Source organism: Crassostrea angulata, chromosome 4 (assembly GCF_025612915.1).
Source record: "Crassostrea angulata isolate pt1a10 chromosome 4, ASM2561291v2, whole genome shotgun sequence".
NCBI classification, from domain to species: Eukaryota; Metazoa; Mollusca; class Bivalvia; order Ostreida; family Ostreidae; genus Magallana; species Magallana angulata.
In genome coordinates, this window is record NC_069114.1 from 45,204,995 (window position 1) to 45,226,817 (window position 21,823).

A 21,823-nucleotide genomic window follows, 5' to 3' on the forward strand; every position below is an offset into this window, starting at 1 on the left:
TACAAGTGTATCCTCTTAGTGCAATTTCATGCATAACAGTTAAAGAAAAATTGCGGAAAAAAGGACTAGTACAAAAAGGTGATACAAAGTACATGTATTGATTTGTTTCCTTTTATGTTTAGAAACCAGTAAACAGAACCTCAAAGTATCGTCAGAAACAGACCTGAAAAAACAGAGCAAGGAAAAGGAGAAGATGTCAGTGTCCTCCTCTTCCATTACAAAGGAAGTGAACAACAACACCACGTCACAGCGAAAGCCTGCTTCAGGTCCAGGTATCGACCTGAGCACCATGAGGAAAGAAGTCCAGGCTAACACCAAAGAGGTCAGTGGCCAAGCTAGGAGTGCTCGCTCATATTGATTGTAGCCGTCTCTAGAAAACCTATAGTCTCTATATATCAGAGATGTTTCCCATTGATTTTTATATCTGTTTGCTTCAATTTTCATTTGTATCTGTAAATTTTGTTAGGATTTGGACAATATGTTTATAAATGAGTTAAGAATTTTCTTTCACTTTATTGCTCAGACAAAAGATAAGGATGGGACAGAGGAGAAAAACATGAAGTTTTGTCGGGTCATCCTCCCTGATGGTTCCACCACAGTAGTCTGCACGAAACCGGGACAGAATATCCGCACTGTGCTCGGGCGACTCTGTGAGAAAAGAGGTCTCTCCATAGCAGCAGTGGACGTCTTCTTACTTGGTTCAGACAAGGTTCGAAATAGAAAAAACCCAAATCCCAAATTAAGCATAAATTAAATACATTTATCCAAATTTTGTTCTTCTAGAGAAAAATTTTGTGTAATGTTATGAATTTTTTACAAATCGTAAAAGATATTTTTTTGCCTCTTAATTTTAGAAAGAATATTTTATGGTTTGAATTATTTTTTAGCCTCTTGATATGGGGGAAGACATTTCATCTTTGGGGTCAAAAGAGGTGATGATAGAGAGGCGCGTCCTGTTTAGGATGGATCTACCTCACAGGAAGTCAATAGGAGTGAAAGCCAAGCCTAATCGTACAGTCCGCGATGTGTTCAAACCAATCCTCAATAAATATGGCTTTAAACTGGATAACATTACTGTGCAATTGGTAGGTTGAACAGAAGTGGGTGCAAAGAGAAAGTGAAAGTGGGGGATGTGACAGTTGTGAGGAGAAACCAGTTTATTGGACAAAATGTTTGCGACTTTGATGTTGCGATTTGTGTAAACAGAGAGGAAAACTTAGAAAAAAAGAGAGAAAAAGAACTGTATTGTAGAACCTAGTGAACCCCTTCCCTCCCTTATGTACAGTTTCTGAACCACATTCTGTAAATATAATTACCAAAATGTCTCATGAGAGCAGACATCTAGAGCTAATACACAATAGTACAGATTTGTCTTGCAACAACTGACTCTATGATAGAGGAATTTGTTGCAAAAGAAATCCAGTATGAAACCAAAAGAATCCTCCCACAGACAAAGTACAAACCCCACCCGGCACAGGTACATTTGTACATTCCTTTTTTAATCTTCATTAAAGGAAAAACTGATCTCTTAAATAATTTTCTAAGAATTTTTTTTCATCTTAGAAATTGTCAGAGCTCAGAATGCATGGCTAAGTGATAGTTTTTATTTCTCCACAGTCGGGACAAACGGGGTACGTGGACATTGACGAGCAGGTGTCCACCATAGATAATCAGCGGGTTGTGATCTCCACCATTGAAAACTCTGGATCTCAAGGTACGAGCCGTCTCTGTTGTATTCATCATCAGTCACTCTGCCATGTCATGTTAGCATAGTTCATTTTGTTCATGTATTCATTGTTGAATGTATCCATTTACTCCCCCCCATTACTCTTGCATATAAGCTACTAACATCAGTGAGAAATTCATCAAAATCGGAAAGATTATAAATGAAAACTTTTTCTTTTAAAGACATCAAAAAGCAAATTTCAGACAGGAAGCTTGAATATTTTTTTAATTTCATGCTCCTTCCTATTCATCGTTCATCTTCATTTATCATTGAACATTACTGTCATTCAAAATGAAAATATAAGTTGTACGCAGTAAGAGTTTTATGATGTAAGGGAGATAACCCTGAGAGAATTGTGGGCGAACATTGGGACTGACTTTAGAGATGTGGGGTGAAGCAGCATTGTTTAGGGCAGCTGGTGGAGGGAGATTGTAACCTGCATGTTTTTCATCACCTTGCATTTTACCTCATCAAGCCACAACAACTCGCCATCAAAAATTAAAAGGGTGGGGTTTTGAAATGTTAATTGATTTATTAATAATAATGAAGGCGTTGTGTGGTTTGATGTGGAAGCACTTCCTGCCATTCTGTATTTAATGTCAGGAGAATGAGGAATCGGAACAAGAGAGGCTCTCTGTTCCATTTCCTGGGCACTAGTTAGAAACATTCACAAATGTATGTAATTAGTTAGAAGTGGACTATTTATATAAACATGTATTATATCGCCAATTTTAATGCAACTTCACATAATTTGTAGAGCACAGCTGTTCAAATTTAATTATAACTACAGTAAATGAACACTTTTAAATAATGATATTATAAAAAAGATTAATAACCTGAGCACAGATTATGTTACAGCACATTTTATTTAACAAAGAAATATAATTGAAAAAATTTTGTTTATATTAATACATGTAATTGATACACGTGAGTTTATATTTACTCATATTGTTTTACTTTCATTATAATGCATTGAGTTTGTTCTCTGAAAATAGAAAACAGTTAATGTTTTGATTAAAAAAAAAAAAACAAGAGTTTTCAGAGAACAAATCTCAATATAACATTGAGTAGCTAATCCAATAATCTAATCCACTAATCACTACTCACCTGGGCATGCATTTATTCATTTTGCTAACAGCTAGTACTAGTGAGGGCTCCACATCTAGTCTCTCGCCAATGGCCGTAAAATATCCCCCCGATTTCCACATCAACTCTCAGAGCAGCTCTATCTCGCTCGATGCAATCACCAATCGTATCTTTGAGGATTTAATGAAAGGAAAATCCAAGATGGCTCATAATTTTGACGAACTTGGAATTTTAGATTTGGAATCTCGGGAGAAGGTAACTAGACAGGCTTCCGTTTCGTGCAGTGATTCGGACAGTGAATCGTCTAGCTTGTCTGCCTAGATATAACACTAACACCTTCACATCTGTGTAGACCTGAGTTTTGAAGAACGCGTGTGTGCATTTAGCTATCACTTGTGTTGTGATTTTTTTAATTTATTTTTTTATAACTTTTTTTGTGCTGTTTGTTATGCTCATACTCTTTCTCGGACGCTTGGAGGAACATCACAAAGACTGCATTAAACTTTGAGAACCGTTTCAGTTCTATTTTGACAAAACATCTGGAGATACGACACTAAATCTGTGATCAAAGTAGTTCTGACCTGATTTTTATTTAAAATACATGTATGAAAAGCATGTGAAGAGCCATTTCAAGTCCTTGGTATTTGGGTAATGTTCGGTGATGGGCACTCGGTGACGGCGCCTTGAGCTGTGGGCCTGTGAGAGATCAGCGTAAGTTGTGGTTATTTTCTGTGATACCGTCCTGTGTATCTTGTCCCTCTCTCAATCCTGGCTTCCCTGTTAAGCTTACAGAAGCAATCTTTATTCTGTTCTTGGAGATCTAGACAATTAAGTAAGCATGCAGGAATGGTGTGAATCTGACTTAGGAACTTAAAATGGCTAACACAGTGCACATGTATGTCTTGTACCAGTTAAAGTGACCATCTCCCTCAATATCTCAAAGTTTAATGCAAAGTGGTGTCATCATGATTTTCATTTTTTTTTTTGCAAATTCTAATAAAAACGCAAAAGAATGTGTGCTTACTCCTTTGAATATTAATTTGCTTTTTTTGTGTGTAAAAAAGATGAACTATTGTGGCATACTGTAAGTATATGGCTTTATGTGTGTCTGTCTGTGTGTAGACTATTTACCTTGTATTACGTGTATAGTGTAGCCACACTCTAACACTGTCTGTACCAAGCTTTTGAGGAAACCTTCTGATGTGTGTAGATACACTGTAATGTAAACCACCAAATCTTGCATACAGGGCTAATGTTTCATTAACACTCAGAAAACTTTCTGCGCATTTGTAAATTTTCAGGATTTCTGATTGGCTTATAGCTTTTTTTTTCTAAATATTTTTTACTACTCTTCTTTTTTTCCTTCAATTAATGATACATGTACCTATACATTTATATGTGGACAAATCAGTATTTTCATTTGATAATTTCTAATAGAAAGAGTAAGAGTCATTTTTTAAATAATTGATATAAAAAATATATTTATATTTAGTGGAAAAAAAAAATCTGCAGGTAATTTTTTGATGTAAATAGAATTGTTTTTGCATAGTTTTGTTTCAGTATGTGTAATGTACAATTCTTTTAATTAATAGGAAGCCTTGAAAGGAACAGCAGAAGATCGTCCATCTTTGGGTTTGTTTGGTCTGCTGAGAAAAGACTCAGCGTACGGAAAACAGGTGTCGGAGCAAGCAAAGTCGAAGACCAAGCTCAAAGTTACATTTAACCTACAGAAGAATCAAACACGCAAGGCCTCAAAGGACCAAGATGGTAAGTCAGTCAGGCTGTTTGTCTCGCTTAAGCATTCCTCAGTGGGCGGAAAAGACCTACTTAAGAACTGGTTGCAATTTATAATTCCCCTATTTTTTGCAGAAGAGAAATTTCTGGAGCTGTTATCTCGTGCTCAGAGTAGCCGCATGGACGATCAACGGGGACTAGGAACCTCAACATCGGAGATTCCAGAGTTTTTACGGAGCAAAATGGAATACCCATCTGGACGAGAAAGTGCTCCTCCAATTTTAAAACAGGACTCTTCAAAACGAGAAGGAGTGATAGGAACACCTGAAAATTATGTGCAAAACGATAACAAGTATTTTGCTTCGTATACTAGAGGTCAGGTAGCAACAAGGCCATCATCAGTTCCAGCAGATTCTTTTCTGGATCATTCTTCATCACGGGGATTTGATTCTGTCGATGAAAGTCAGATATCTCACGAGGATCAGAGCTTCAGTGCCGATGGTGTTATTCCTTCGTCTAGTGAAGCGGAAGTGTACTTCCAGACTACTGATCCAGACAGTGCCGACTTTGACGATCCTCGGCTTGCGGAGAAAGGATTACGCGACCTTGGTTTTGACTACAGTTACAATATGTATCAGGCCAAGGCCTGGGGCTACTCCCGTCATCGACCGACAGGGCTTTCCTCTCCTAGACATCAAAGCAAGGGTACTCCAAATAAACCTCCAATGGCCACAGTTGACAGGTTTTCCTTTGATGAGACTTCCATGATGGACAGTAGTAAAGACATGGACAAAACGTTAGTGGGATCTCCCTTGGAAGGGAGACCTGCTTCCCTCCCTCCAGCTCTGGACCGGAACTCACCAAGGACGTCTTTTTCGCCAGTCATGTCTTCGCGTCCATTTGGAATTTACATGAGGAACTCTGTGGGTGAAAATTCTGTTAGTCATTCAACTCCAAAGACAGACCCCGCTACCTCCCGTTATTCTAATCACAAGTCAGCGTTCCGTGCCCCCGGGGGGACGGTGGAGTCACCAGTAGCAGCAGACATGTCAGGTGATCTCAACGAGTCTCAGAAAGCTATGATTATAGACATGGGAAGTTCGGATGAAAATGTCACTTTTGTGTAGATGCTCTCAATGAGATTTATTGCTTTTCATTTCAGGTACTTACTTTTCTGAGTTAGTGCTACTTATTTTTCAATGTGCTGTTACTTATGAAGTACTTTTTTACTGATTTATTTTTAAACAATTTAACAGAGTAAAAAATGTTAATATGAATTTTAAGTGAAATTTCTCTGTATCTGAGAAACTTACCATGTGTGAAATTTGTGATGAAAAAGAAGACAGGTTTAAATATCTGGATGTATAAATGAAACAAGTCTGTGAAAGGTTTTAGACAACTGCCATTTGTGTGTATGTGTATTATGGTGCTACACTGTCATTTTGTAACTACATGTATATTTGTGTAAGTGTGTGTACATATTGGAGTCTGGCAGAGTCTGTACATGTTTTGTGTTTTGTCTTCTTTTAATAACTAACAGCAAAAAGACACAAATATTCATTTATAAATGAAAAAAAAACTTTCAAAGTATTAAAATATACTTTACTAATAAAATGTGTTGTTTTAAGTGTTTCAAATATCATACACCGTGTCAGGTGGTTTCCTTGTAAAAAGTAGTCTGAACAGTTGAAACATTACCCTTCTATTACAATTGGAGTTATCTGCCTTGTTTCCCTTTGCCTATAAATCAGTTTACAGATTTGCAGATGACCATACTGCATACAACCTATTCAATCCATTGCCGATATACGGTGAAACCCACAGGTGCTTGAGGACAGGATCGACCCCCGCCCCAATATATAGACCCCCAGGACTTTTTTTTCTTTTTTATTAAATTATCCTTTTATGACATATTTCTAATCTAATTTATTCATCCATTGCCCAAAATTACATAAAACAAACATCTTTGAAAAAAAATCAGACCCTCTGTACTTGTATTATATGTACAGAGGGTCTGATTTTTTTTCAAAAATGTTTATTTCATGTAATTTTGGGCAATGAATGTATAAATTAGATTAGAAATATATCATAAAAGATAATTTAATGAAAAAATAATAATAAAGTCCCGGGGTCTATAATCTCGGGGGAGGGGGGGGGGTCGATCCTGTCCTCAAGCACCTGTGGTGAAACCAGTGCTTTTTGCAAGCTTGAGGATTATGTAGTAATAATTATAAACAACTGGATAAACACAAACACGCTTAAAATGAATTCATGAAAAAACAGAACTCACTCTTTTTGGAGGTAAAAGGCAATTAGAAAAATGTATTACGAAGACATTAAACATTATGAAAAATGAAATCAAATCTAAAATATGCACACGATACTTCTGTGCGTTTTTAGATGAAAACATATATTTCAAAGAACATATCAACAACAAAAAAGAAAGGCCGCACAGCTATGCTAAAAAATCAGAGGATCAAATGAAATCGAAAGTATTTAACGGAAGAAACAACTGATATTTTAGTCTTTCCTTATCCTTGGACTGCATTTCCCATTTAGATTATCGCAACGTCATTTTATCTGGAATAACACAAGGAGAACAAAAATAAACAAATCTGTTCAAAATTACTTTGAAATTAATATGAGAAATTACTCTTTATTGTATAAAATGTTTGGGTAAGGTTATTTTGTAAACCACGAGGAAATCAAATGAGAATTAGTGGAGGGGTCTATTGTACATTTCAAGTTCGGGATATACTTACATGTATTTGATACTTATGCATATAAGTGTATCTATATGTATTATATTAAATTTCAACGTCGTACAGAATCATTTACAAAACAATGTTGTGTTGTCATACTCTGGCACGGCATCCATTATTCTGGAAATTGACTAGCTCTCACCAACAGAGGTAGAAATATGTGCCTTACAAATAATAGTTTTCCAAAATGTTTGCCAGACTAATATATAGAATTATTGCTGTTTTTAGGTCAATACGACGATTTAACTTACTTAGATTACAAAATACGTCCAATGCGGATTAAGGACAATAACCTCTACTGTCATGTCTTCCCATTTTTGACCACTGAGATTGATGTTTCCTGACTAGTTCCTTGGTTTTTCGGCCTTTATGGTAGAACGTTGGTTGTTGATTCATCTGCGGAGGTCACCTGTTTCCCCAATGTATAGCTTAGAGCAAACCTTGCAATTGATAAGACAGATGCTGTTAATTTGTCTATACGACAAGACGTGTTGCACAATATTTTGTAGGTACGACCCGTAGTGGGGCCATTAAAACTGTTCGTGTTGGTGCTTTGCTTGCACAAAAGGCATCTGGTGTCTGAACAATGTTCAAATCCACCACTGGGGAATGAATTATCTAATTTCCATCTCACCTTTAAGTAATGCAGCCATTGGTAGATCCTTGAGTAGGTCAGCCATTCTTAGTGTAAAGAATGGGCAGACTATTTCTAAGAATGATGTTGAGGTTCTTTAAGACGAGATGATAGGTAAAGACAGGTGGATCGATCCATGCTTTTGTCTCTTTCTCTCTCTATTGCAAAAGGGTTATATATGTCTTTAGCAACAATCTCATCAATTGCAAATTGCAATTGTTGTGTCTGGGCTTTATAGCCTCGATTACACAAAAATGGGATTTTAATATCTTGCTCTGTTCTTCAAAAATTTATTCAGAAGAACAGATTCGTCTCATTCCTGTGGTTAATGCTTGAGGAATTCTTCTAAAGATACATGTATATAGGAGGGTGGCAGCTAGACGGCTTGGGGAAGAGATGAGAATCAGTGGGTTTCGTACGGACACTGAATTTTATTTCACCATTTTCCAGAGTTGATGTAGTAAAAAAAGATATGTCAGCTGTGAATTTGATTAAATAATGGAAAGAGTTGGCAAAGGTTGTGAAATCATTCAGACAATTTCAGTAGATCCATTTCATCTCAGCATCGCCTATGAAACGCAACCAACTCAAAGGTTTGTAGGGAGCGCTAAGGAGCAGATTGCATAAAGTTTAATATTATAAAACTTAAATAATTTCAAATACTTCAAAATATATAATCAGAACATTAATAGTGGTGTAATTCTGGCGTACAATTATTTTAAAAGTCCATCAGAAACACATCTGGTACACTTCTGGCTCGCTGTACATACTAGTAGCTGAAAGAAATCTAAGGGAAATTCGTGGTGTATTTTTGGCACACATATACCGGTATGTGATATATTTTATCTAGACATATTACATCTCTGATCATTTGATGTGCCGCATCATACATACTGTATATAGGGTTAATTTCGCCCCGTGTTATTTTCGTCCTTTTACACTATGACTTGCAATCAGTTTCGCCCCGTCTAGAATTCGCCCAGACACAGTTAAATTGTGTTAAAAGAAAAATAAAATGAGACATTGGCATTCGCCCAGTCTTAAATTTGCCCGCTGGTAACGAGGGCGAAAATAAATTAACCGAATCGAATATGTCCCTGTATACAGTAATGTGCCTCTAGAGGCAAATTATGAACTGCCAAGTGGCATTCTGTGAACTGTTGGCTGCATTTACCGCACTCTCAGGTTTACTGTTCTGGTACACTTTGTTTTCAGCAAACTTACTGACAACAAGCGGCAAACTTGCAGCAAATATTCTATTTTGGTTTGGGTTTAAAGACTCCTAGTTTGGTGACATGCAATAGTTATTTAATACTCATGGAAACCTACAAGTTATATATTTACATATACCAAGTATGATTCCCTCTATTTCTTACGGAAACTAGCTCTATAGAAACAGCCAGACTGAAATCTACACGCCCCATTTATAATTATCGATTGGTCGAAATCTACAGCGGCTGAAACTGACAAGAAAATGACAGAGCAGATATCGACACGCCCTGTTTATCGATTGGTCCAAACCTATAGCGACCTAGGAAAAATCACGGACTGCACGAAATCACCATGACGATGTCAGACGCAAAGTCTCACAGGAGACGATTTGGCTGTTTCTTATAGCTAACTTACTTACGTACATTAACAGTAATTTAGTGAATTTTAACTACTTTTCCTAATCAATTTATCAATCAGCTTAAAGAAAGATGTTAATATAAACAATAAAATGCTTTCTTTGATGATTCATTCGGGTTATGAAGGTAGTGATCATTGCAGAAAAAATTCACGTAACCCGCTAACGCGGGTTATGTATCTTTTCCGCAATGTCACTACCTTCATATCCCAAATGAATCACCAAAGAAAGCATTTTATTGTTTAAATGAATACAGTCAAACAAAGTGGGTATGGTCAGGTTATTTACATACATTTTATGCATGTTTTATACGAGATATGAAGGTGCAGGTTATACACATTCTCATTTAATGTACACGGTTTATTCAGTTATATTTACATCTACCAAGTATTATTCCCTCTATTTCTTACGGAAACTTATAGTTAATTCATAGCTATATAGAAACAGCCAGATTGAAATCTACACGCCCCGTTTATTGATTGGTCGAAATCTACGCAGCATTGTTAAGGCGTCCCGATGCTAAAATACGACTGGAAAACGATATTATTTGAATCATGGCAAAAATAATTTTACCGGGAGTATTTCTTTAAATCTATGTTACATTTATTGACATCGATGTTAAACATTATATTTGATGCATTTTTGTGACGTCACATGTACTTCGTAATCACGTGACAAGCGAATCCTAATATTGCAAATGATCTAGTTAAAACGCATCGGCGCAGGTGATTAATGACATTAAATCATACATATTTTTAAGAAAAATCCTTTGTTAAGTCATAAACTTTGAAGTTCTTGCTTGGGAAAGAAATAGATATTTCGTTTATAGAAGATATTGTTGAAATATTCCACAAAATCATCAAAATAATGCACATTTTTACTAATCAAAAGCGATTTACAAAGAATTGGGGTAAATCCGTAGGTTTCCGCAGCACGATTCACATTGGTACTTATATTCTCTACCAATTTTACGTAAAATATTCTAAAATTGTGTTGATCTTTCACCTGCGCCAAGCTGGTTTTACATGCATTAAAATTTCTTCATTCAATTGTTTACACGTAGCAGGGAGAGTTTCCAAACCACTAGTTTACTTAAAACAAAGCTTTAAAACTGCCGATTATTTGATACTGGCTTTTAATATGAATGAATTCTGTACGTCTAGAATTAACTGCAGCATCTATATAAAGGAAACATGCGGTATTATACTGGTTTGATATAATTCACTTTTAACGTTAAGATACATTCCCTGAGAACTATCGACAGGAATGCAGATCGTGACGTCAAAGTTAATTATGACGTCATATCGTATGAAGTACAGGCAAGTGACTTTCTACATATCGCATCGGGAAGCCTTAACATGCCCGCGTACAGCGGCTGAAACTGACAAGAAAGTGACAGGAACAAACTTGACACGCCCAGTTTATCGATTGGTCGAGACCTACAACTACCTAGGAAAAATCACGGACTGCACGAAATAATCATGACGACGTCAGACTCAAAGTCTCACAGGAGACGATTTGGCTGTTTCCTTTTGTTAACGTACTTACGTACATTAACAGTAATTTAGTGAATTTTACTTAATTTTCATAATCAATTTATCAATTGGCTAAAAGAAAGATGTTAATATAAACAATAAAATGCTTTCTTTGATGATTCATTCGGGTAATGAAGGTAGCGATCATTGCAGAAAAAATTTACATAACCCGCTAACGCGGGTTATGTATTTTTTCTGCAATGTTGCTACCTTCATATCCCGAATGAATCCCCAAAGAAAGCATTTTATTGTTTAAGTAATGTAAACAGTTTCTGTACACAAAGTTTTACACAAAGTGTAATTCATATACACATAAAAATTCGTTTATTCGTTAAAGTTATGCAAATATATACATGTATACATTATTTACATGTTATAAATTAACACAGAATATGCAACATATGATTACATTGGTTCATGTGTTACAATCAAATTTGCAGTTTATTGATTTATATGTAATATTGTATTTTCTTCACTTTTCGTGTGTCCAACTCAGCTACAAAGAGGTTGTCCCTGGTGTCCACACATAAAGTGTATGGAAACTCTAAATGACAGTTGTCTATGTAGCGGACGAACTGTCCGTCCTGGTCCAGGATGTGGATACTCTGGTTGTCCCAGTCTGCTGTCAGGATCCGACCCTGGCTGTCTGTTGCAATGCCGTGTGGATTAAATAATTTCCTGGAAGAAGAGGGGTGACCATTGTAGGTAAAGCGGAGTTTCCCGGCCTTATTGACCACCACTACTGCATGGGCTCCAAAGTCTGACACACAGATATCTAGGTTCCTGTTCTCACTGATATATCCACCAGATGAATAGAGAGGTTGTCCTTTGTCATCAAGCAGAATGCTTTGTTTTTCTGTAGAGCCAGAGTAACGCACAACTTTTGTTGGTCTATATTCATTGTCCATGACAACCAGGAGGTCCCCAGTGGAGGTAGTACAGACATTGAGAGGTCTATACCACTGTAGTCTGATCACTGTCTGTATCTGTGTATTCTTCACTATGTTCACCGTTCTATCACTGTAATCAGTATAAACTAGATCCCCACTCCTTGTTATAGCTGTGTCATGTGGAATTTTTCCTGACTTGGTTCGGATGGACTTTACTAGATCCCCCCGGAGGTTGTAGAGTTCCATCATGTTGTTATTACCACGTGCCCATACCTCTGTACCATTTAAACACGTGGCGCCGTACAGAGGTGTATACCCTGTGTGTATAGCTTTGATAACCTGGGGTACATCCATCAATGACCGCTCTGGGGGAGAGGTTTGGGCTCCCAGGGTTGACATGCTGTATTGTTGATTCTCTGTTGTACAAGATAATGCTGACAGAGAACCAAACTGTTCAATCAGCTGATCTTTGTGGATTTCCTGAGGCCTAAAGTTTGGTAAGGACACTTTGAGCTGAAGAGGCAGTCTTCTGAATTCAGCATTCCTGGATTTGTACTCAGAGACAAGGCAGACATCATTAGAGTTCAGTAACTTCTTCAGTTCAGCAATGCTCTGTTCGATTTCAAAAATGGTGTGTGTGATTTCATCTTCTTGAGTATTTAAGATGACCAGGTGTTCGGATTCCATTTCCTCCACATTAGATTTCAGGTTTCTGATAATGGTGTCTATTTCTTTGTGCCAGACTTCTCCTTGTTCGTCAATTGCTTTTGTCAATGTCTCGGAGTTTTTACTCAAATCAGCTTTCTGCACTGTGATGTTAGATTCAACTTCTTGGCATTTAGGATAAATAGAATTCTCTAGTTCTTGCAAATCTTTTTGCAACTTTTCCATTTTGCTTTCAAAGGTTTCAAGAATGTCAACTTGTTTATGTCCTATATGTTTTTTAGAAGAAATACACTGTGTACATATATTAATGCCACATTGTTCACAGTGGAGTTCACATTGTTTGGTGGGGTGTACCCTACACATAGGATAGTTCAGAGTGGTTAAATATTGTGTAAGTGGCACCACATTATGAACTTTAGAGGAGTCAGAGAAATGTATCTCTACACAGTCTTTACACAGGTGTATTTGACAAACTTTACAGTACATGGGGGCCACAGAGTCCCGACACAGGATGCAGCGTACAACATCCTGGGCGCTGTTCCTTGGGTCCATGGTCAGAGAGCATTACATTTACTATCTAGGGGAAATTTAATTTATCTGAAAAGAATTAATGTAAAAATATGAATATTATATTTATATTCGGACAGAATAAAATGCTTTTTTCAATATGCATCCAATTCCATTTTAATTTCTTGTACTACAATTCCGTAATAGAACCATTTTAACAAGAGCTTGGACTTTGGGTAGGTTGGTCAAACAGCAATGTGACGTAGGTCTATCTATTTCATTGCTGGCAAGGCAGCAATTGTTCTTTGAAATCAACAAGATTTGTCTTGCTTTTGAGCCAAGACTACGCAATCGATGCATATTTCGCTTGAAACCGCGTCATTTTTAACTTGTTTTGACGCAAGAAATTGATAGCCACGCCCTACTGAAAGTCCAAGTTCTTGTTAAAATGGTTCTACATTGTCAAATACGATATACATGTATAACATAACATGCTATACTAGTATTTATCTCAAGGTGAAACTTTCTATAAAAACTCTTTTCAACTTAATTAAAATATAATTTAATAGACTATCCAAAGGTAACATTATATAAATAGTGCCTGTTTGGGAGGGTAACAGTTGAAATTGACACCCCTCGAAAACCATTGTCAACCTCCGCTTCGCGTCGGTTGACAATGGTTTTCTCGGGGTGTCAATTTCAACTGTTATCCTCCCAAACAGGCACTATTTATTTTGTTATACTGAATGTCTTTTTTTAAATTTCTAAGAAAATTTTACTGCTTTTATATAGGAATAACGTGAATTCTACAGCGAACCGTACGCGCATATTTTTCGCGCATGTAACATTTTTTAATGTTACCCGTTGCCAAGTGCGTTGCTAACGCTGAGGGTAATAGTAAATATTATTAACTGCGTCTTAACCAATCAGATTTCAGTATTTAACATGAAAGTATAACAATAACAACTAATACGCGCATTGGAGAGCATACTCCATTATTCATTTGTTATTCAACTGCTAAACAACATACCAGACTTCACAATCCAACATAGCCGTAATGTTTGAATTTTTCCCCCAGGTCTTCTGGCTCAATTTCTGTCCACATTTATCTAAATTTAAAATGTTGTTCATTAATTATTCTAAGATTATGTTTAAAAAAAAAAAATATCAATTGTTTTCATAAATTCATATTTTAATCATTGCATGTATTCATTACATTATAGAAACAGCCAGACTGAATTCTGCACGGCCCATTTATCGATTTGTCAAATCTACATTGGCTGAAACTGACAAGAAAATGATAGGACAGATTTATCGATTGGTCCAAACCTATAGCGACCTAGGAAAAATGTCATTTATGTCTCTGGTATATTTAACAGTGTTTAAACAAGGAAATAATAACAATTCTTTTAAATTTCTAATATGAATTGTTTCGTATACAGTTATATAGACAAAAAATGTCCCTATCGGCATTTACAAAGACTGCCATATATATTACCTAAGTACAACTCCATAATGTCAAAAACTTTACATGTATCGGGAAACTTCACAATCCAGTATGGCTGCCTTCAGGTGTTTATTGATCCTGGTCGGTTGCTACCTGTCGAGGATCACGTTATTCAGATTTAAATGAGCATAAAAGATTTTAGGTCAGCCATTATTAGAAGTTAAATTAAACTGGAATAGCATTCTTTATGTGGTGAACTTAAAGAAATACATTTATATGTAAAGTTAGATTTTGAAATTTTCGATTTAAATGTATTCGTTTGGGATAAAAATTAATTGTTGTTGTTAATTGATAATTCAAATTTATAATAAACGATCGAGTTAGAGCTTTTCTATAAGGACTTCGGGTGTGAATAATCAATTTATTATACTATACCTAGGGTGCATTTTATGATGATAATTACATTCATGCATAATTCATCATCTACATCATCACTATAACTTATATATTATCATCGTCATCATCAACATCATCGTCGTTGTCATCAACCTACACTTCATTCATATTTTACAAGTACATATTTAGAAACAGATTACTATCCCTATAACTCCCTGTCTTTTATGCACCAATCAAGTGATCATTATTTCATTATTCTAATGGCTTCTGATATTTTATAGACTCAATCCATTTCACCTGTATGGTCACCTTTATGCATGTGGACATGGTCAGGTGGTTTACTACAGCCAATAGCTTAATAGTATGTTGGGTTTTTTTAAAAATAACTTTTCCCGCTTTAACTGAGCTGCCTTTGTGACAGACCAAGAATAAGCTTTCTACGAGAGTGACTTATTTTCAACAATAAGCAATTAAATTTTTATGTGAAACATATATTTTGGAAGATCAGTCGGTTATATTAGGGAGTACCCTATTCAGATATCATACCATCTTAATCCTTGTTCTATACACAGGATCCTAAACGGAATAAAAGAACCCTTTATTTACGGACAACCCACTATCACACAACTGCATTTCTCTTATGCATCTGTGAAAAAGCAGGTGTGGTGTAATGATGCACAAATTCTATATAGAATGAAAAATGGGATTTCAATTTCCATCATCATGTGAATGTGAATCCAAATGATTTCAACAATAAAATGCTTTCTTTGGTGATTCATGCGGGATATGAAGGTGGCAACATTGCAGAAAAAATTCATAACCCGCGTTATAATTAGCAGGTTATGTATTTTTTCTGCGATTACTACTACCTTCATAACCTGCATGAATCATCAAATAAAGCATTCTATTGTTTAAATCATTAAAATTTGAGCCCGACATCATCATGATCATTTCGTGCAGTCCGTGATTTTCTTAGATTGCTGAAGGTTTGATTCAATCGGGGCGTGTAGATTTCAGTCCTGTCAGTTCCTTCAGAACTATTAATTACAATCAATTTATTTGAGAAATAGATGGAATCATGTGCTTGAAAGCTAAACCCGCATGCATGTCTTAAACGCATGTCTTGATTATATAGAAGAGTATTGTAGTTTCAATGAACATGATATGAAAACAACTAAGATGGTATACGAAATTGAATGATAACTGTGATAAAAAATCTGACACCCAGAATAAAATCTTTCTTGGAACGCCAACCCCTAAAAACACCATATGTAATACAGAGAATATTGTGTTTTTATGTGTCGGCGTTCCAAGAGAAAATTTTATCCTGGGTGTCAGATTTTTTATCACAGTATACACTAACATCAATTCTAAATGCATTAAAGTGGTATAAGACACCTGTCGATATTAATTTGGATAAAAGTACAAATAATCAAAATACTTTTATAATATTTTACCAAAAATATGCATTACAGATTTTTGGGAAGATAAATTTTAATTAATTAACAGTTTCAAGAAAAAAAGTTCATAAAATCATGCTTGGTTTTAGTGTTTCTTGTTTTTTTTATTTAAATACAACTTTCACAAAATAAAGAACAGATACAAAGTGATATAAGACATATAACACTTATAATAAATTTTGTTGATACATTTCTCTAATATAATTATACAGATGTATATACACAAATGTACATTATTAGCAATATAATTTTAGTATTGTCATGAAAGTTGTTATTTTTTAGGGATATATAATGGGGGCGAAGGGATGAGGGAAGGGTGGAAATTGAGTGATTTATCTGTAAGTTTAAAAAGGAGATTCACTGACTATAGATTAATCTTGCTCTTGTATTCTTGTACATACTTAAATACATGCATGTATGACATGTACATTGGCATAGACACAAACATGATACACATGCATATATAACAGAGTGCGTTTCCATAAATCAGGATTTACCAGCATATGATTTTGATTCAATCACCCATGGGGAGGAGGGAGAGAAATAGGAAAAAAAAATAAAGCAAGGGGTAGGGTAAAGGTACAAAAATAGAAAGTAGATGAAAGCAATTATCTATGATTCTAGCCTTTGAAAGATGTTTGACCAATAGTTATTATACTCTTGGTATTTGCAGTTTTTTAGAAGAATATATTTTTCAACATAAAGTCTGTTAATAATGGTATGTTTCAGTGCCTCTACGTTTAATTGTTTAGAGAAACTAAATTTACAGGCATATATATATTGTTTTACTATCAAGATTAATAGATTTTCAAAGCGATGTATATTACTGTTCAAATATTTACCAAACAGAATAGATTTATTATCAAAATTCACGTTTAACTGTAAATCATCAAGCCAGTGTTTAATTTTGTCCCAAAGTTCTTTTATGAGGTAGCAATCAGAAAATAAATGTATTGTTTCTGTTAACTGTCCACAGAAAGAGCATGAAGCAGAGTTGATTAAATTGCAATTACATAAGTATTTATTTGTTGCAGAAATTCTGTGAAGTAACTGGGTTTGAATCCATTGTAACCTAGTTTCTTAAATACATTTAAATGGCAAATTATAAATAAGATTCCATTCTTTTCTTGTAAAGCAATATCCATTTTCTTCCCATTTTTTTTTCAGATGTGGGCAACTCCTTTTTTGAGATAAGTGCATTATACATTTCCTTACAGCCCCTATTTGAGTTCATAAAAATTATTACTGTATTTGGGTATCTTAGATTATAATCCTTTCTTATATATCTGCCGTCCTTCTTTTGATAACTTCTGATTGCTGAAATAAGACCTGAATATTGAAGAAAATTTAGTTTTGTATTGTAAAAAGTGTTAAAATCGTGAAAAGGAAGGTAACTACCATCTGCATTACATATGTCGCTAATGGTTTTAGTGTTTATTTCGATCGGAAGTACGTCTCAATATTTAGGTGTCCCATACCACCTTAATGCTGAACACCGCTCGTAAATAGGCACCGTCACTCAGGTACCCGTAAGAGGTCTGCTGCTTATATAGGGGTTATAGGGATAACGGTGGTTAGAGAGAAATATGGCGGACAGTGCGTATTTACGAGCTGTGTTCAGCTTTAATAAGGACTTTTGATTTGTTCCATTCAGATTCCCTGTGAAAACGAATAGCTCAGCAGCCACAGAACAGATACCTCACTTGCACGAATAGTGTAAAAATTACACGATGAAATAAAAACAGGGTTTAGAGAAAACGGTACTTCCAATTTAGGGTTGGTTCGCGGCGAGAAATATTCGCAACAACGGGACTCTCGCTAACCCCACGAAATTTTCTTGCACGCAAATAAAAGTTGGTTTAGTCCTGCAGTACCTTTTCAGTGTTTAAAAGATAAAATACATAAGATCTAAACCAATTGTATATACTCCTATATTTCAAATCATATTGCATCTTCTTATTTTGTTTTTCGTTGCATGTTGCTGCTGCAAGGTTTTTCTTCTGCTTGGCTGGGAGAGAGCTGGATTTGTAAGCTTCAGGAACCAGGTTCAAATCCCAGTCAAGGCAATATCTGTGTCAGTTACAGATAAATGTAAGGAAAGCTTTGACTTGTCCGTTGGCATCAGGTAATATTGTGAGAAGTACTTCTTTACTGTGCCCCTAAAACTCGAGAGGTACTATTTCAGGAATTTTATATACCATTATTTGTCATCATGTATTTTTTTTTAAAATGACACTTTTCATTTCATTTACACAATTTGATTATTGTTCAATTGTCACAACAAGTCTCAATCAAAACAAAAAGCTTTAATATTCAAGAAGAGAGCTATGAAAGACTTTCATTATAAACATCAATGGTCCATAGGATAATAGCAAAACTACAACACATCCCACCAAACTCTCTGCATTACTGACAAAGATTGTAAAATTATTAACGAAGAATGTACAAAATGCGTGTGTAAAAAGAGCAAACAAGCACTATAGAGACTAGTATTGTCCAAATAGTATCAAAGTACCGTAACTGTTACATATCACATTATAAATTGAGGATACACTTTAATAAGGACTTTTGATTTGTTCCATTCAGATTCCCTGTGAAAACGAATAGCTCAGCAGCCACAGAACAGATACCTCACTTGCACGAATAGTGTAAAAATTACACGATGAAATAAAAACAGGGTTTAGAGAAAACGGTACTTCCAATTTAGGGTTGGTTCGCGGCGAGAAATATTCGCAACAACGGGACTCTCGCTAACCCCACGAAATTTTCTTGCACGCAAATAAAAGTTGGTTTAGTCCTGCAGTACCTTTTCAGTGTTTAAAAGATAAAATACATAAGATCTAAACCAATTGTATATACTCCTATATTTCAAATCATATTGCATCTTCTTATTTTGTTTTTCGTTGCATGTTGCTGCTGCAAGGTTTTTCTTCTGCTTGGCTGGGAGAGAGCTGGATTTGTAAGCTTCAGGAACCAGGTTCAAATCCCAGTCAAGGCAATATCTGTGTCAGTTACAGATAAATGTAAGGAAAGCTTTGACTTGTCCGTTGGCATCAGGTAATATTGTGAGAAGTACTTCTTTACTGTGCCCCTAAAACTCGAGAGGTACTATTTCAGGAATTTTATATACCATTATTTGTCATCATGTATTTTTTTTTAAATGACACTTTTCATTTCATTTACACAATTTGATTATTGTTCAATTGTCACAACAAGTCTCAATCAAAACAAAAAGCTTTAATATTCAAGAAGAGAGCTATGAAAGACTTTCATTATAAACATCAATGGTCCATAGGATAATAGCAAAACTACAACACATCCCACCAAACTCTCTGCATTACTGACAAAGATTGTAAAATTATTAACGAAGAATGTACAAAATGCGTGTGTAAAAAGAGCAAACAAGCACTATAGAGACTAGTATTGTCCAAATAGTATCAAAGTACCGTAACTGTTACATATCACATTATAAATTGAGGATACACTTGAATAAAATGGATAGAATGATATCAATTCAATATTGTTCAAAGTATCAAATGCTTTAAAATGATCAACACTGGATTTCTCAAGGTGAGCTAATTTTAGTTTTGATCATACATGTATAACAAAATTATTAGTAAAATTTTAGCCATGACATTTGTGCAGAGGAAGCAAATGAACATGCCAATTCTTAGTCACTAAAACTTACTTGATTTAATAATATGGAAACAAATTATGAATCACAAAGTTATATAAAGATCTTGAAATCTCATTTGAGCAGTAAAAACAGCCATATCACAGAAACAGGTTTTGCAATTTTTACCATCCTATTAATTATTTTATGGCAATAAATTATCTATTTTGATAGTCCTTATAATCTTATTTGTACTTTCATCAATTATATTCTAGCTTATCTCAAAATTTCACACTCCACAAATGAAAATACATACATTTAAAGAATGATAGAACAATATTTCTCTGTAAAAACTTATCAATGCCCCAGGATAGAACATTTTGTTTAAGATAAACAAACCAGGTGCACTTAGCTTCACTCTTGTCATTTATAACAACATGCAATTTGAAAATTTGTTGGGCATCGGCACACATTATGATAATCTTTAGATGTAAACTGACCTCAGCTCTCCTAATAATAATCCGCCAAACTAAATATGGCACATTTGTGAACTAATTACTATGAATAAATCTAATATGCATTACAATGTTTTAATCTTTGAAATTGATTCCAGGTGTACTGTGATTTACAAAATGATATTAAAATGTTCATGCAAGAAAGTCAATGTCCCAATGAACAGAGCTTTAATAATTATCACTGCAGATTGGAATTAAGGGATTGCTTTGCAAACACCTGCAGACATGGGAGCACTGACTTTTAAGTGTTTTATATTTCATATGTAAATCATTGTTAATCTATAACTAGTTTCATTTCAACACCTACTAACATAAAGATTCCATGCATCAAATAAAAACATTGTTGTTCCACAATCCACCATTAATGCTAAGTGTACAAATAGATTTGTGTCAAAAAACTGATTGTTTTATCGAGTCCAAGTCTATGTCTCTATTATTAAACAATTGTAAACTCGATGCAATACTCTGGGTAGGCCTGCGTGTCATTAAATATGACAAACTCCGTGGGGTTGGTCATGGTGTTAACAGCACAGTCGTAGTTGATACCTGTTATCCTCACAGGTAGGTATTTCATGCCTTTTTGCCCAGCGCAGTAGTATCCTGTGATGACTTTGGCCTGGTACATCTTTTTCCGATGACTACCGTCTGGAGCAGATAACCAATCTCTAGCAGAATAGGATGCATCTGTAGCAAAATAAACCCCACGCCCATACCATGGCTCTCCACCTAAAGATAACAAGGAGACTGTGTCACTAAAATATTGCATTTAGCTACATGTATAATAGCAGGTACAGTATATTGCTCTCCTGTTATTCACAAACACAAGAACATGTCAACATCTTAGCAAGACAAACACATGAGGCCTATGGGTCATAATGCTCACCTAAAAGCAACAGTACTACATGTAGAATCTGACTTTACTCTGTCTTAAGTGGTTAAATAATATCAATTACAATGCAATACAAAATTATAAAATAATGCATATTTTAATACTTTTTCAAACTAATCAAATTTTACACTAATAAATTGGTGGTACTGCTGATCTATTTTGCATTTGGCTCAAGTAAATTAATAAACAAGAGGCCAAATCCCTCACCCGAGCAATAATAGAGATAAGAAATTAAATTTATGGAGTCATACACAAAATATCTGGACAATGTAACAGAATGAAGATATAAGATTTTCTATTTTTTTCTTCAGATATTATTATGTTCAACATTGAGCT

The 21,823-nt window shown here is 35.2% G+C and overlaps 3 protein-coding genes across 9 annotated transcripts in view; 1 reads left to right on the forward strand and 2 right to left on the reverse strand.

Annotated features, from left to right (window-relative positions):
- The window catches only part of LOC128182478 (regulator of G-protein signaling 12-like), a 42,646-nt gene extending 36,473 nt beyond the window's left edge, over window positions 1-6,173 (forward strand). The window contains exons 7-13 of one of the 3 annotated variants that reach the window (XM_052851112.1): window positions 123-322; window positions 524-709; window positions 888-1,085; window positions 1,618-1,714; window positions 2,865-3,067; window positions 4,405-4,579; window positions 4,682-6,173. In XM_052851112.1, coding sequence (XP_052707072.1) covers window positions 123-322; window positions 524-709; window positions 888-1,085; window positions 1,618-1,714; window positions 2,865-3,067; window positions 4,405-4,579; window positions 4,682-5,673 — 2,051 coding nt within the window. In that variant the 3' untranslated portion in view covers window positions 5,674-6,173. Of the gene's footprint in view, window positions 1-122; window positions 323-523; window positions 710-887; window positions 1,086-1,617; window positions 1,715-2,864; window positions 3,068-3,876; window positions 3,897-4,404; window positions 4,580-4,681 lie in introns of all 3 variants that reach the window. The other 2 variants (XM_052851113.1, XM_052851114.1) reach the window with 2 other exon arrangements.
- Window positions 6,174-11,405: 5,232 nt separating this feature from the next.
- Window positions 11,406-14,749, reverse strand: LOC128180789 (uncharacterized). 3 transcript variants are annotated; one of them, XM_052848936.1, is made up of 4 exons: window positions 14,666-14,738; window positions 14,384-14,453; window positions 14,198-14,276; window positions 11,406-13,257 (listed from the first exon to the last, which is right to left on the reverse strand). In XM_052848936.1, exon 4 carries the CDS (start codon window positions 13,210-13,212, stop codon window positions 11,554-11,556), a length of 1,659 nt encoding a protein of 552 aa, XP_052704896.1. In that variant the 5' UTR covers window positions 13,213-13,257; window positions 14,198-14,276; window positions 14,384-14,453; window positions 14,666-14,738; the 3' UTR covers window positions 11,406-11,553. The 3 variants fall into 3 exon arrangements, with proteins under 3 accessions (XP_052704896.1, XP_052704897.1, XP_052704898.1); XM_052848937.1 differs by lacking the exon at window positions 14,384-14,453 and having other exon boundaries at window positions 14,666-14,749; XM_052848938.1 differs by lacking the exon at window positions 14,384-14,453 and having other exon boundaries at window positions 14,699-14,745.
- Window positions 14,750-18,761: 4,012 nt separating this feature from the next.
- LOC128180091 (protein mono-ADP-ribosyltransferase PARP14-like) overlaps window positions 18,762-21,823 on the reverse strand; it is a 34,577-nt gene continuing 31,515 nt past the window's right edge. For all 3 annotated transcript variants that reach the window (XM_052847925.1, XM_052847924.1, XM_052847926.1), the window contains one exon: window positions 18,762-21,324. In XM_052847925.1, the coding sequence (XP_052703885.1) occupies window positions 21,035-21,324 (290 nt within the window). In that variant the 3' untranslated portion in view covers window positions 18,762-21,034. The remainder of the gene's footprint in view (window positions 21,325-21,823) is intronic.

What these genes read in the sequence shown, in the direction of transcription:
- LOC128180789 (XM_052848937.1), bottom strand. Translation starts at nt 13,212, where the DNA reads ATGGACCCAAGGAACAGCGCCCAGGATGTTGTACGCTGCATCCTGTGT.